Below are 16,840 nucleotides of genomic sequence, written 5' to 3' on the forward strand. Positions count from 1 at the left end.
CTGCAGTAAACATTCCACAATACACATCCGAGGTGGCTGACTGTGACCAACTACTAACTAGCGAATAGACTTGTCATGTTGCTTTTGAAAGTGCAGCAGCTGCTACAAATTTATCAGTGAATTTTCTTTTCTTGAATTTCAAAAGACTAAATGTGGCAGAAACCCTGATGATTTTATTTACACCCCCTACATTAAAATGTAATGGAACAGTCCTGACCCCGTCCATGAACTGTATAAAGTCCTCCACAGACTTCCTGCCCGAGCTCCGTCTCCTCGTCTCCACGGGCAACTCTTCCATTGTCTTCAGGAGGAACCGCGCCGTATCCAGGCGAGTCCGCAGCTGCTGACGCAACCTTTCATCCTGGGACAACATTTCATAATAAATAATAAACAACAGACAGGAACACATATTGACCGATCCTATAGCCCCTTCTACCTCCATCAAAGTGTGCAAATGCAAAATGAAAACATAAAAATACAAATATTTGACAGACATGCAGCCGCTCTCTCATTGGTGGAACCGCTAATTGCCATCCTCTCATTGTGTAAGACCAAAATCTTAACAATGTTCTTTTAAGAAGGAAACACTGTATAATCATAGTAAATTACATACAATAGACCAATCCTGTCAAACACCATATTGAACATATAGTAACCCCTTGTTCTATTTCGAACAAAATTCTCAAAAATAGCGCTAGCAGGACTAGAGACGGCACATGTAAAGCAGGGTACATTTATCTGTGACAGGTTTTCACGATATTGGCTCCATGTATGCTCAGGACATTAACTAAATGAAAAAGAAAGCAGCTTGGGCACTCAAGGGCAGGGACTTGTAGTACCACATTCCAACTACTATGTACAAAGTCCGCTAGTGGTACAGTACCACTAGCGGACTTTGTAGTAGTTGGAATGTGGTACAAGCTCCCTGACCGTACAGTTTCACACACAATTAAAATTGAAAATGGTAGTAAAAGAAGGGCATTTTAATTATTTATTACTAAAGATCATGCAGCTGTAATGCATGCAGCCATCACAGTGGGAAACCTGTATGCAGATACAAATTGTATATGCACCTTGCTTTACATGTGCATCTGCTACTTGTCATCTGTCCACCAACAAGGTAATGCTATGCAGTGCCTCCCGTTTCTGCATCAGAGCTCGAAATTCTTTTTTGGAAATAGGTGCACTGGTGCACCCAACCAAAAAAATTAGGTGCACAAAAAAAATGTTGGGTGCACCACATGAAATAAAGTTGAATGTCAGCAAAGCTAAGTTTGACACTACTACCTCTCAACTGCAATCTGTAATTCTATCCAGATATCAAATTTCAACCAAGCAATACATCAAGTTAAGTACAGCAAAAGGTCATATTGCTTTTTTCTGATACTTACATTTCAAGAATATTCTATATACTAGTGTACAAGAGAACCGTTACCCTATATACATAGAATACGAAAATATCTAGGTGCACTGGTGCACCCACAGTGAAAAATTAGGTGCACAGCTCCAATTTTGGGTGCACATAAAACCACCACGAACATGCACCCACTATTTCGAGCCCTGTGCATTGACCGAAAACATTAGAATATGCTCTCAACGCAACTACATCCACCCCCTCCTAAAACAACTCTGTGCTCATTGCCTTTTCCTTTGGTCTGCGCTTTTAGGGTTTCAGTGTAAAGAAGCTCAACAGATGTCAGTCCCTATTTTTGTCAGCCCAGGGTGCGAAATACCCGGTTGCGCACTTGCGCAGCGCAACAATATTTTGGTTGGCGCAACTTATCTCATAACCAAGGTTGCGCAGTGCGCTACCTAAATTTTGGGCCGGAGAAAACGATTTTGCGGCAATTACTTGGACGAAGTAGAAAATAATGGGCCAGGAAGCTCACACACCCGTGTTGTGTGCACAAACACTCGCTCTCAATCTCGTAAATTTTCAAAACAAACATATAAATCGACCCCCAACTAAACAAGTTAAAAAAGTTACCGATACTTTTTCACTCGTTTGCATCCATAGTCAACCTGTTTTATTGTGCCTGAAACGCAAAATTCGTCGGAAAGAGAGCGCGGCTTAGCGCTCGGCTCTTGGCCGCCATGTTGAATTCATCGACTCTCGCTGGATATCGCGTGGTTGCGCGAGAGTAATGACGTGTAATCTGCAGTACCGGCAACTTCTGGTAGAGGGCAGTGTTTGAGTTGCTGTGTATTTCTATGGGCGAAATGTTGTTAGTGTTTTTTTTTGGGCAAAATTAAAAATTGCAGAAGTGGAGATGAAGCCACTTTACTAACAATAAGCTGGGATTTAAAAATTCTTTACTTTGCAACAATGATTATAGAATTAACAAAGTTGTTAAAATGTTGTGACAGTGAGATAAAAACTGGACAATGACATAGACTATTGTATTTATTTTATGATTATCATACATGTATGTCATTAATAACTCACCTGTGAATTTTTCAATAAAAGATATAGATAATTCTATTCCGGGGGTACTTTTATTAGATTTTTAAAATATGCCCTGTAGCAACTTTTTTGTGAGGAATGAGAATAATGTACAGATACAAGTCCTATTGCAGTGTAACCATTGCAGTGTAACTCTTCCTAGAGCAGAAAAAGCAAAAAGTCTATGGGTGTTGAAAAAAGGATTCATTTGTACTAAAAAAAATAGCTGTGTTACACATGAATTGCATAAGTTTGTTTGTTGTGGTGTTTTATTTACATTGTATATCATTGAATTTTATTTTGAAACAAAAACACATTTAAGCACCAGTTATATTGTTAAAGGCTATGTAATACTATGTACTTACAACATATAATTTCAAGAAATCAGTGAATTTTAGGTGGGGCAACCTGAAATTCTGACGGGCAACCTAGCTTTCTACCTAGGTTGCACACCGTGCAACCTGGCTCAAAAAAGTATTTCGCACCCTGCAGCCAAGCGACGGCAGCCATTTTTGTCCGTCAAGAGCTGTTTTTGACGGAGGCGTTAGAAAAAGAACAGGGGGCATAGCTTCGGGAACGGTCTATTGCAAGTTTTCATAATGTTTGCCATGTTTACTATAACATCATGGGCAGACATTAACAGATTACCTGGCAGCGGTAATCAAGAACTAGATATATGATTTGTAAGATTGGATGTTCAATAATATCAGAAGGGTGTATATTTCATACAAACGTCTTTGTTTATTGAATAATACTAATGATGGTTGCTTATAATCTGGAACTGCTGTATTTTAGTGTCATTGGTGACACAAGCACCTTAATGGGTTTATTCTGCATAAAAGATCAGAGATAAAAGAGCAGGCATCAGACCTTGGTCTTTTTGTCTTCAAAAGTGGACGGCATCAGGCCTGGGAAGAGCTTGACGTAGAAGGGTAGGAGGATCTCTGCCATGGGAATGATGAGGAACAGGGAGAATGGTACGATCCGCCCCAGGTCTGCCACTGTGCGGGTGAACTGTCATATGGGGTCACAATTAAACATATAAAATTAGAATGATATATAACTGTGCAAGCATGGTTGGAGGAGTTCATTGTCCTGATTGCCTTGAGCAAGTGAAGGCACTTATCAGGCCAGTGGATGTCTTCCCTCATGAACCCAATCAGACCAGTGCAATTTTTCTTATGCCTTTCAAGAGTTTGGAGACCTCATACCTCCAAGAAATACTCTAATTAAATGTATGTAAATGACCTCATTTGCATAATCTGCATACATGTAGTTCTGTTCACCTTTCATGAACTTAAATGTCACAAGTAGGCTATCAATGCAAATTAGGCCCTTATTTGCATGATTGGTATCTGTTAATGTTCCACCTGCCATATATTTCATATGTGACCTATATCACAGTTATACTATGGAAAACACTGGAGTTATACGAATCCCTCATTAACTATGCAAATTAAGTCCCAATGTGCGTAATTTGCATCTTATTGTGTACATCTTTATATAAGCTATCGGCATGCCAGATATCATGGAAATCTCTTGTATAGACCATGTTTAATACATGTCCTGTAAATGAGCAGTGAACCAGCTTATTGTACAGATCATATATTCCTACTCACCTGTCTGTACTCCCTGCGCGTCAGAGAAATCCCCTTCCACATCTTGAAGAAAAGTCTTGCCGCCACCTTGAAGTCCAGAAACAGCAGGCGGAACCCGTGGTAGTAGTGCTTCACCTCCTCCAAAAAGCGCACCCATAGTGACCTGCGCGGAACGGCCAACTCCTTTCCAGGAGAAGTGATAAACGGGGGCTCCGGTGCAGTAGACTTCTGTTTCTCCTTTTCTTTTAAAGCTTTGACCGACTGTTCTACTTTTGACTCTGCTTTACCTCCATGCTGAGGGATGTCACCATGAAAGCATCTGATCCACAAGGACTTAGGGACAGTTCCAAAGGGAGAAAAGTTTACAAGAACCAGAGTTGGAGCTGGAGGCGTGTACGGTCCAATACCATGGCTTTTCCGGTGGTCTGGTAAATTGTGAAAGCTACTGATTGGTCGAGCTACAGACCAAGGAGCCAATGGGGTCAGGTCTGACTGTAGATGATACCTACCAAAAAAAGTACATTTGACATAAAAGCTTTTGTTGTAATTGGTACAAAAAGGAAACCATACTTTTGAGCATCGACAACTGCTCCAAGACAATATCAGAGTTGTACAGTGTACACACATGCACTTAATGAAACTTGGCCTACATGTAATAGGTGTGGCTGCAGAATATTGTTGCTGTATACTGGATACTACTTGTACTTCTTTGATACATTTGCCGCCTAGTCCAAACTCAATAGTATTCATTAGATTCAGAAGAAACTGCACACCTGTTTCTGAAGTTGAATTCCTCTTGAACTAGGTTCAAACACCATGAGTGTATATAAAGTGTGATTTTCAAAATCATGTGTCACATCATTACAAAGCAAAGTCTGACATTTACCTTATTTTCCTAGATCCTCTTGATGCTGCTTTTCCAAGATGAAGAGATTTGTTACCTATACCTGGACGGAAAAACAAGACATGCAAAAAAAATATGTGAGTATGTATATACCTCTATAGGATCAGAGTTCATAGAGATAAATCTTATTATTATATTTCTTTTAACAGTTTGAATCATACCGTTCAAGTGCATATTCACCCATCTTCGGAAGAGCAAGAAAGTGATGATCTTATTCCTCAGTCAGAAATGGAGTTGGTTTTACATTTGTGGTTTTTGCCGCAGCCTCTTGGAGTCTTCGCTGCAATATCATCACACAGCAAACATTTGTTCTCTACCCACCGCAAAGTTTAAACACAGGAAACACCTTCTTTCCCCCCTTACCAAGAAATTGATTTCCAGTGAAAAAATTGACTTAGAGTATATAAAACTAGAGTTCCACGAACACATTATCTTCGCCAAATAATCAAGGCTTATTGTGGAGAGTGATTAATATTTACATGCTTATCATCCCCTGCAAACTTGATCATACACCATACCGTTTGGAAGTTATGATGGGGGGAGGAGAGAATGAGTCCAGTCTAGATAGGGATAAAAATCATTTGGTGGTACAGGATTAGTATATGTGTATAGTGTGCTGATATATGTTATAACTGATCATCCAAAAAATTGAAAGTTAGGATTAAATGGTACAGTCAATATATATGAATAGAATAAATCTTTATTCCATATCATACACATTTTGCCAGACATAGTACATGTGACTTTTCCATACGGTGTTACTTACTGTTAGGTAATAGCTAGCAGTGGTGCAGTTTTGGTGCAGTACTCTCTGAGCAGAGGGGTGGGTCCGGCTGGTTTTTGACATGTTTTTGTCAGGCTTTCTAGTTTGTCCCCTTTTCGTTATGTCTCCAACCGTGTGTTGGATAACAATGCCTAAACTGAACACGATAAAAACCAACCGGACCCACACATCTGCTTGGAGTGTAGGGAGACTGCCCTATCTGTTTATTTATGTGCCCCATCTGTTTATTCATACTTTTAGGCAAGGCCCTCTGTTGACCTGTTTCGGGTGTCGCATGCCCCATTATGAAATGTAGTGGATTCACAAACTATCCTTACTAATTATCTTCGCCGAGTACTTGTACTCGGAGAAGATTATGTTTTCGGTTGAAAAATCTGTTGGGTGGGTCTGAATGTATGTCAGGAGCATAACTCAAGAAAGCTTCAATGAATCTTTATGATTTTCGGTAGGTGTGTAGTGGTTGTGCAAAGGAAGGTCAAGTTCGAAAATGGTTCACCTTGCGTTTTTCAACAGTACTGCAGCGGACTTTGCATTTTTTGTGTTTGTATGTAGGCAAAAAAAGTGACGGAAACGTTGATGGATCTTCATGATTTTTTGCAGGTGTGTAGACGTTGTGGAAACGGAGGTCAAGTTCAAAAATGGTTCCCCTTGTATTTTCCGTCGGTACTGCAGCGGGCTTTGTGTGGATGTGTATTTGTATGTCGCCAGCATAACTCGAGAAGCTGTTGATGGATCTGTTTGATATCTAGTGGATGGGTAGGGTTTACAGAAAGGAAGATCAAGTTCGATAATGGGCCTTCTAGCGGGCACCTAAGGTACTGCAACAGAGCTTCAAAATTTGGAGGCATATTTTCTGAAAGTGCTATGGTCATGATTTTTGTGTGGTAGATAGTTCATGCCACAGAAAGTAAGTTCTGTAAATTTGGGCCCCCTAGCGGCTTGTTAAGAACTGCAGTGGGTGTTTTTGTTTTGACATTCAGACATGAATAACTTGAGAAGGGGTCGACAGATCGTCGTGATATTTGGTATTTACAGAGCTCAGATGGTGCTTTACATAATCACTGACTAATTATGTAAATCAGGAGCTAATTTGCATAATCAGAAAGGAAAGTTTGTTAACCCACTGCATTTCATAATCGGACATGGGACTGTCAGGTCATGTAACCAGATGGCCTTGCATAAACGTACATGTAGGTCAAATAAATAAACTATCCTCCAAGCAGAGGTGTGGGTCCTGCTGGTTTTTAACGCGTTCAGTTTAGGCATTTTTGTTCCCTACGATTGGCGACATAATGAAAAGGGGACAAGGTAGAAAGCCTGACAAAAACACCTAAAAACACGTCAAAAACCAGCCAGACCCACTCCTCTGCTTGGAGAGTACACTGTACCAAAACTGCACCACTGCTAGGTGCGGAAAAGTCACATGTACATGTACTATGTCTTTCAAAATGTGTATGGTATGGAATAAAGATTTATTCCATTCCTATATATATTGACTGTACCATTTCATCATCACTTTCAACTTACAACACTGCAATATCGAACCTTTGTGGCCCATATAATATCAACATACTCATATTTTTTCATGACCAGTTATAACATATATCAGCACACATATACTAGTCCTGTACCACCAAATGGTTTTTAACCCCATCTAGACTTCTTCTTCTTCTTGTGATTATGTGCACAACCTCATCATGCTGAGGGCTACGGCACAGTATTTTGGTCAAGGTCAATTAGGGCACTGGTTGCTCGCAGTCTACTAGTATTTGTGTTTTGTGTCCGGTGTTCTCTGTCCCCTGGCTCCTCAGAGGGCAGGGGCGCCACTCCCTGACCGTCACCCGGTGCTGGGGGACGGCGAGTACCCGTCAATAAGAGTAAAGAGTTAATGTAGGGTAGTCTTGAAGGCTTCTAGGGTCTGGGCCTTGACAGCATACTCAGGTAGAGTGTTCCATTCACATGCTGTCCTTGGATAGAATGAGTTCAAGTGGTAGTCTGATTTTGAAGTTGGTATGTGGTATGCCAGACTGTTCTCGGTGCGGGTTGGTACTTTGTGTCCTTTGGTGGTGAGGGGCATCTCTGATGCTACAATATTTCTCTGAATCTTATAAAACATGTGGAGTCTAGCCTGCCGTCTTCGCTCTGCCAGCATGTTCCATTCAAGTGTGGTCAGCATGCTAGAAACACTTGACTGTCTCCGATAACGGTGGAGCACGAAGCGTGCCGCTCTTTTCTGTACAGCTTCTAAGTTCCTGATGTTCTTTTGGGTGTATGGATCCCAAACTGTTTGACAATATTCCAAGATTGGCCTCACTAAAGTCTTGTATGCCCGAGCCTTCACATTTGGGTTTGAGATATTTATGTTCCTTCTCAGAAAGTTCAAAGTGTTAGTGGATTTTGAGGCTATTTGGTCTATGTGTTGATCCCAGCGCAGATCTTTACATATTGTCACTCCCAAGTATTTGACGCTACTCACATGTTTGAGAACATGGCCATGTAGTGTGTAATTGTATGTGATGGGTGTTTTCTTTCTAGAGATGGTCAGAACTTCGCATTTGTCTGGGTGAAATTCCATACTCCAGTTTTCTTCCCATTTAGTTAATGTATCTAGGTCAGCTTGGAGTCTCTGAGCATCCATGTGATTGGACACTGTCATGTAAATCATGGTATCATCTGCAAACAAGCGAGCAGTGGATTGTAGGTTTTCGGTTATGTCATTTATATAATACAAAAACAAGCACGGACCTAATACCGATCCTTGTGGCACACCTGATATCACATCAAGTTTGCTGGAGGTACAACCCTCGACAACCACAGACTGAGTGCGTTGGTGGAGGAAGTCCTCTATCCAGCCCAGAGTTTCTGGTTCGATGCCATAAAACTGAAGTTTTCTGATGAGACGTTTGTGGCCGACCTTGTCGAAGGCTTTGGAGAAGTCGAGCACGCAAACATCTGTCTGTAGGCCATTTTGCATGTTGGTGGTGACTTCATGGATGAACTCTAGTAATTGGGTCTCGCACGATCTTCCAGGTCTGAAACCATTTTGAAGTTTATAGAAGAGGTTGTGGTGTTCGGCGTGTTTCATAAGGTTGCTGCAGACGATATGCTCCATAATCTTTGAGCATATACAGGTGAGACTGATTGGCCTATAGTTGGCCTTGTCATATCTCTGTCCCTTCTTAAAAATGGGAGCAACATTTGCGTGTCTCCAGTCGTCCGGGACAGTTCTTTCCTGTAGAGACTTTTGGAATATGCGAGTAAGGGGGTCTGCAAGCTCCTCACAGAGTTCTTTGAGGATGCGGGGGCTAATGTCATCAGGACCGCTAGCTTTCCCTGGGTTAAGCTTCTGTAGTAGTTTTAAGACTCCGGGTTTTGTGATATTAACCCTTGGCATGAGCTCTGTCTTCTTTCCTCGCTGTTGTAGTGTAGGTATGTTTGTGGTTTCTCTAGTGAACACTGATTGGAATTGAGCATTTAGGATCTCTGCTTTTTGTCGTGAATCTGTGACGAGCTTCCCACGGTCTTTTAGCGGTGAAATTCCCGAGTGGTCTGTACGTTTGTACTTGATAAACTTCCAGAACCTTTTCATACTGTTGAAGATTTCGCTGTTTTCATTGTTTTCCGGGGTGACAATCTCTTCAACATATTGCCAATATGCCTTCCTTAGATCACGCTGTACTTCTCGTTTCAGTTTTTTGAACTTGGCCTCAGCAGATGTTCGTCCTGTCTTTTTGCTGACTGGACTCATTGGCCCCATCATAACTTCCAAATGGTATGGTGCATGATCAAATTTGCAGGGGGTGATAAGCACGTAAATATCAATCACTCTCCATAATAAGCCTTGATTATTTGGCGAAGATAATGTGTTCGTGGAACTCTGGTTATGCAGATTATCTCCTGATTTGCATAATCAGTCATTGATTGTGTAAAGCACCATCTGAGCTCTCTACATACCAAACATCACGACGATCTGTCGACCCCTTCTCAAGTTATTCATGTTTGAAGGTCAAAACAAAAACACCCACTGCAGTTCCAAACAAGACGCTGGGGGGCCCAAACTCACACAATTAAATTCCTGTGGCATGAGCTATCTACCACACAAAAATCATGACCATAGCACTGCAGTACCTTAGGTACCCGTTAGAAGGCCCATTATCGAACTTGACCTTCCTTTCTGTAAACCCTACCCACCCACTAAATATCACACAGAACCATTAACAGCTTCTGGAGTTATGTTGTCCACATACAAATTCACATCCACACAAAGCCCGCTGCATGCCGAAGGAAAATGTCAGGGGAACCGTTTTTGAACTTGACCTCCGTTTCTTGAGTTATGCTCTTGACATACATACAGACCCACCCAACAGCTGGCTCAACCAAAAACATAATCTTCCCCGAGTACTATAGTACTCGACGAAGATAATTATTGCCACTTGATCTATGAGATTATGACCCCTGCTACAGGAAGATGAATAGCATCATAGCACCATCCTTCAATATTTTATTCAATTGATTATATTTGGATCGCCACAATGACATGCAATACAAGTAGAACACATGAAATTGTATTGTGGTATTGTGCACCACAAATTTCATATCACAGAGCACATTGAAAAAACATATACTGTTGTACAACCTTCGAAACAAACAAGAAACAATGCAATATCAGGCCTTCAGTTCAGGGCTCAAATTCATTTTTGGGAATAAGTGCACTGGTGCATCGGCAGATACAGGAGTCTTGTTCAACCTCAGACGTGGCCGAAGACCATGAACGAGCAGCGTAAGCTGCCCAGGGGAGAGCACGAGAGGGTCTTTAACCCTGTCTTGGCTAGCAGTAACAATTTTGCCACCGGAGGATCCTAAATTTTCTAGCATCCACCCTACATTGAACCGGCCTTAATATCATGTGGACTCTTTTGACGGTAATTTACCTGCCCTGCTTCTTTGCCCCACAAATGGATCTATTCTATCGTCACTTACTTGTTTCATACTTGGTTACAACTTACACTGGTTGTCAGTGGAACGTTATGTTTGTAAATAAACTAGTTTGGGAATATTACTTGTAAGTTCATGTTTACTTAGCATTCCATGTTAGCAACGTTCACGGGGAACTCCCGGTGTTAGCGACATAAAAACTAACTCTTTGGTCGAGAACAAACGAATGAACATGAAATGAAAATCAATGGGAACATAACTGATATGGTAGCCGTTTTATCAAAGGTTTTACGGTAATAGTATTTTCCATGTCCAATCTGAAACTTGGTCCATATTCAAGAACCTGAAAACACGAGTATAGAAGTCAAACAGCGTGTGATAAGTAAACAGCAACATGTATGACAGCATAGTCTACCGATTTCCAGCGTTTTTTAAAAGACAAATTTTTTGAGAGTCCTTCCCATTTAAAGCTCTGCCATCAATACCCGGTAATAAAATCAATGGCCGTGGCAAAAGATTTGCCTCTCAAAATGCAGGAAATTGCGTTCATGAATGTTGTTCAGCTGTATGCCAACAATGACAAAGCAATCAATTTAATAAAGCTAGTCTTTTCTAAAAGATATGACAACAAGAATATATTTTTGAAGGCTTGAAAATCCAAAATTTTCGAGGGGAGGATGCCACCGAACCTCGATTGCCAGCGCCTTCTTGGCTGGCGGGAACGCTGAGGCAAGGTAAGTCTTGCATTGTTGTAGCGCTTAAACTTAACCAATCTCTAATAATATCTATACTGAAGTCAAGATCTCTATAAAATTAACAAGAGTTGTCTTTTCAGCTGAGCGGATTAAATTCGATTAATAATATCCTCGCCCCCCCCCCCTAGCCTTGCCCCCAATAAGCCCCCCCCCCCCCCCCCCCCTCTGGATCCGAGCATGCACTGGTACACCTAACCTAGAAATTTAGGTGACCAGAAAGAATTTGGGGTGTACAACATAAAATAAGTACAATGTCAGCAAAATGTATCTGAAATTCTATGGCTAACTTAAAAAATTTAAACAAATAATACATGAAACAAAGTACAACTTGGGGGAGGTATTATTTCGCAAAAGTGCAGTTTGAGAGGGTTTTCATTTCCATACCAAGGTTGTCCTGATGAGGTAACGCTATTAACATTTTCGACGTCATTTTCCGTAAATACTTTTGTCCCATTTTCTAGGCCATTTATGTAGTTACCTGTTTTGTGATGAGGAAGCAAAATCTACTATTGTCATCTCGATTGATGGATTGTACATATTTCACGAAATAACAATGGGGGAAATTGGGCTCAAAAAACCTGTCTTTCGCTCCTTTCGTCACCCCTTTAGGCTATTAAATGTTGGCATCTTCCAAGGTGACGAAAAGCGAGTCATGTGAGCCAGGCCTCAAAATATTGAGACGGGTAAAACTAAAAATATAAGACACGACACAAAAACAGATGCTTTCCGTAAGTTATATACATGTGAACGTGATATTGTCTATGTTTCGATAAACAAATAAAAACATAAATATTATATGAAGAACACCTGCAGAGTGTCTTTTATCTGGGCCGACAAGTCGAAATCGTGTGAAGGGGAGGGAAGGCGCATGGTGACAAGGCAAGCCCCAAAACCCTTTAAAATTCTGAGGCATTTTCGAAGGTAAAGGAGAAAATAAACAAGCATACCTCTTCCACAGTATCTTTGGGTGTTGACTGGAAGATTTCTCAGTCTAACACCGCTGCTACAAAGCAAATTTGACATCTTTTGCGGGATGGTTCCGTTCACTAGTATATAGAGTAATACATAACCATTTTCTTTTTTCTGGATGCCGGGTAGGTCAGCACAGGTCACGTCATTACTGGGCATGCGCAAATAATACCATCTATCAAAAGGTGTAAACTTTAAACCATGTTTTATATAATATTTTACGACAAAAAATAACATTATATTTTGGAATACATCTATTTAATAAACATATATTGAGTGACAGAATGTCTTATTCAAACTCAGAATTGAGAGTTGATGAAGAAAGAGGATTGTTACAAAATATTTCTACCCTACCAAGTGAAAGTATTAGAATCTCCCAATGTAGCGCGGGATAAGGAGTGATCGGTAATGTTCGGCAATTTCCGTTAGTGCCTAATTCGAAGTTCGCAACCAATCAGCGCCCGTTATTTTGGCGCCGAACAGCGAGGTGTGCCGAGCGTATGCAAGTCGAACATGGCTCGTGAGGGTCAACCCTGCAAGAAAGATCTCCAAACTTTGTGAGAGAATTTTTTTTATTTCCCTCTCTTCCTCTCGCTTGTTGTTACCCATTATTTTTGACCGTTATTTGTATGAACTGTTGCAATATTTTTGCTGATTTTGATCTGTACAGACTGTTCAGGGACCATGCTAAACTCTCGAGAACTGAGGTCCAGAAAAACATGGTAGCACTAGCAAAGAACTGTGTGCGAATTTTTGCAGAAGACAATCAAATAATGGGCACCAAAAAATTAGAAAACTAACTGTACTTATTACCCCCAGATATTAGTCATTATCTAAAAGTATGTTAATTGAGAATTCTTTTATTTGACGGTGAATCACGCTCATTTTTTGTTGGAAAATTATTAAGTAGCACACAATGAACCTTATTTGAAAGGGCTTGGACTGGAGGGGATGCCATGATCTCACCCCACATACACGCGACTTCCAAGGTACAAAATTTTGTTCCTCACTGTTTCCTTCAAAAATATCATTCAGAATCACTAGATGTTAGTCAACTGTAGTGACTTAAGGTCTTATTTTGAAGATTTAGCCCAGGATTTTTGTAAGAAAGGCTGCAACAGGGGTTAGGGTAGCAGAATTTGTTTCCAATATGGCCACCATGCTCCACCATGTTCAGAGCTAGAAAGCCTCTTACTCTTACAAATTTTTGTCAGTTTTCCTCAGATATGGAATGCTTTGAAGTCAGGAGGTGTACTCAGCTCATCGTACTGTTATGATTATTTTTTCTTTTTTTTTCTTCTGCAAATTTCATGTGATGATTTACCTGTTGCAAGGCGTAAAGGAGTATTTTGGGGAGTACTGTACTCCTGTATTTGTTACCGCTTTTCTAGCATTGGTGATAATTGCATGGATGGAACTTGGAAGCACTTGGGAGGGAAGTGTCGTGATCAATTGTTAAAGAACGTGGTATAATATGTTTGCAAGGGAAAATCTGATCTTGGAATTAACGTTCATGCATGACAATCAGTGCCACTTCTTCTACTAGATAGAGGTTCATTCACCCTGTGCAGCACTAGTAGGCCCTAGGGGAGTGGCCCTGTAATTTTTCAGATGAAAGGTTTGTAGTATGGCTTTAAGAGACCAATTTATGCCTTGACCTGTACTTACATGTAAGTACAGGGCTCGAAATTCATCTTTGGGAATAGGTGCAGTGGTGCACCCAACTCAAAAAATTGGGTGCACAGAAAGAATTTTGGTTGCACCGGATAAAATAAAGTTGAATGTTCTTCAGAACATAATTACAAAGTTTAACGCTGCTGTCTTTCTTAAGAACTTCAATCTGTAATTCTATAGCTAACTCTAAAATTTCAAACAAATAATACATTAAATAAAGTACAGCAAAAAGTTATCAAGCTGTTTTTAAAACTTGCATTTCAAGAATATTCTGTATACTAGTGTACAATAGTACCTTAACCCTATAGGCTACAAAAATATAAAGGTGCACCAGTGCACCCACAGTCAAAAATTAGGTGCACAGCTCCAATTTTGGGTGCACTGGGTGCACATGCACCCACTATTTCGAGTCCTGAAGTATCACGTTAACTTAAGTATCAAGTTAAGTATAAAAAAAAGCTCTGACGGTGAAGTAAAAAATCTTTTTTGAGGATGTACAGGGCTGGAAATACAGGTTAGGGCAGGTAAAACTGAAAATTGGAGTTGTGAAGGTATTTATGATGTCTACTCGCACCAAACCTGCACTGGTCCATGTACTTGGGTGTATATACAGGTAAGATTGGAGGTAACATGCATTTCTGATGTCTACCTGCAACTAACCAACAATGGTCCATGATGAAAGCAGTTTGACACACTACCCGAGCTCTCATCTCCCAGTTTATTTTTTTCCACCTCAAAATCCACCCTGTACGGTACGTTTATTTATTTTTTTTAAATGAGGGCTTAGATAACGAGGGACCCCTCAAAAATTAAAAGTTAAGGTTTTTCTGCCGGAATTTTGGCTCACAATTTGCTATTTTTCGGCCGAGAGGCATGAATTCCCCCGCCGCTCACGACCCAGCGTTTGTGAAATCCTGGCGGCACTCGTAATATTTGGTCGATCTTGCTATACCACGACAAAGTAAACGTTGTTGTTGGGGGTAAATACGACGCCACACGGACATTTCAAGATACAATTTTCATATTAACAACTTTGACAGTCTCTGTTTACATCGTAAACCAAAGCACGCTGATCAGAAAACAACATGCCATCGGTGTACTGAAAAGAATTCCAGAGCATGTGGTTCTATATTTCAAGTACGCTATCGGCAGTGCAGCGGAAGAATAATTCGTTCACAGAAGAAATGTTGGACGTAAAAACAACAAGTATAAGTATATATATATAACTTTGCTTCCCTTCTGATATGAGTTTTGAGGCCGCAAAATCTCTAAATCGGCAGGAAACGAGCCGTAAACAAGAGCATGTTTCGCCCTCGAAACATGGCCGCCATTTATCACGGATCATGCGTGGTGACAGTAAAACTAGCAGCATATTGCATAAGGCGGATTACGATCTTTAAAATGATACCATAAATAATTTAAGATTTTGTGGCGACGATAGACATAGAAGGCAGTTTTATATTTTCAGAGGGTTAAGTTTCAAAAATAACCGTAAGATTTTCCTAGTTAAGCATTTTCTAGTGTCAACATGTAATCAATAACTTCTTAGTTTGTGCGGTCTGAGACGCTGAGCTACTTTTACAGCCAATCTCTGTTCAATATTGTAGGGTCAATCGCGTGAACTCGAAATCCGAGCGTCTCACAAAAACTTGTTTTCAACCCTATGGAGCAAAAGTTTATGGACATAACCCTATTTTGTTTGTTTTGGGGTGTTAACATTTGTTTTAATTGGGGTAATAGCTTTATTACAAGCTATGTTGATTACATGTATATATCAGTATCTATATTTAATAAATGATATATATGTCACAGTAGAGATGGCGATTCAGGACAATCGGCGATTGTCCTAGGACAGATCGCGATCGCCGTTTGTCCTAGGACAGACTGCGATTGCGATCTGTCCTAGGACAATCGCCGATTCTACTAGTAGAAATTGCGATCGCAATCTGTCCTAGGACAAACGGCAATCCAAACTTGATGATGCTAAGATATTAAAGGAACAGCAATATTTTTTTATAAACCATGATTTTATTTAGTATTTACAAACTCTGATCAAAACTCAATTGATGCTAAGATAAAGGAAAAAGCAATATACAGCAAAAATGTTTGATCACCCTCTAATATTTGTTGTTCTGCCAAACTTGTGAAATCATTCAGTATATGTTTGTGAAATGATATAGGTGTGAAACTGTAGTATCTTGAAACTGCGATTGATATTTTGACACCTGTTTTATTACTTTAAAATTGTTATTGTTCTCCTAAGGTTGTGAATTCAATAGGTGTGAAACTGTGAGTATTATCTTGACACCTCAAAATTTGCATACTGAAACATTGTTGGATCACCTTCTTCCAACTGATATCTTTCACACATTATCAAAATTTTGTCACTCAACTTTATCAGAAATTACTTTATCAGAAAACATACGTGAAATTTATCCATCATGAAATATGAACTAATTCACCTAAAATAGTTAATAATTGTGAAATGTAGGTAGCATGTTAAACATGATTGAAATGTAATGCAATGATTCATTCTATTTCCCAAAGCATTTCCATCTAATCAGAATTTGTCCAAGTAGAATCGCCGTTTGTCCTAGGACAGATTGCGATCGCAATCTCTACTAGTAGAATCGGCGATTGTCTTAGGACGGATCGCGATCGCAGAATTTGTCCAAGTAGAATCGGCGTTTGTCCTAGGACAGATTGCGATCGCAATCTCTACTAGTAGAATCGGCGATTGTCCTAGGACAGATCGCGATCGCAGTCTGTCCTAGGACA

General features: G+C 40.2%; 2 protein-coding genes across 7 annotated transcripts in view; one reads left to right on the plus strand and one right to left on the minus strand.

Moving 5' to 3' along the window:
* LOC136431448 (mitochondrial proton/calcium exchanger protein-like) overlaps positions 1-12,526 on the minus strand; it is a 51,009-nt gene extending 38,483 nt beyond the window's left edge. For both annotated transcript variants that reach the window (XM_066422821.1, XM_066422820.1), the window contains exons 1-5: positions 12,367-12,526; positions 4,928-4,988; positions 4,063-4,546; positions 3,314-3,457; positions 218-361 (exon numbers count right to left, since the gene is read on the minus strand). In XM_066422821.1, the coding sequence (XP_066278918.1) occupies positions 218-361; positions 3,314-3,457; positions 4,063-4,546; positions 4,928-4,988; positions 12,367-12,442 (909 nt within the window). In that variant the 5' untranslated portion in view covers positions 12,443-12,526. The remainder of the gene's footprint in view (positions 1-217; positions 362-3,313; positions 3,458-4,062; positions 4,547-4,927; positions 4,989-12,366) is intronic.
* A 306-nt stretch (positions 12,527-12,832) lies between these two features.
* LOC136431450 (histone-lysine N-methyltransferase NSD2-like) overlaps positions 12,833-16,840 on the plus strand; it is a 49,923-nt gene continuing 45,915 nt past the window's right edge. For 4 of the 5 annotated variants that reach the window (XM_066422823.1, XM_066422826.1, XM_066422825.1 and 1 more), the window contains exon 1: positions 12,833-12,945. The gene's annotated coding sequence lies outside the window, so the exon portion shown is untranslated. Of the gene's footprint in view, positions 12,946-13,322; positions 13,378-16,840 lie in introns of all 5 variants that reach the window. The other variant, XM_066422824.1, reaches the window with a different exon arrangement.

Source organism: Branchiostoma lanceolatum, chromosome 3 (genome assembly GCF_035083965.1).
Source record: "Branchiostoma lanceolatum isolate klBraLanc5 chromosome 3, klBraLanc5.hap2, whole genome shotgun sequence".
NCBI classification, from domain to species: domain Eukaryota; kingdom Metazoa; phylum Chordata; class Leptocardii; order Amphioxiformes; family Branchiostomatidae; genus Branchiostoma; species Branchiostoma lanceolatum.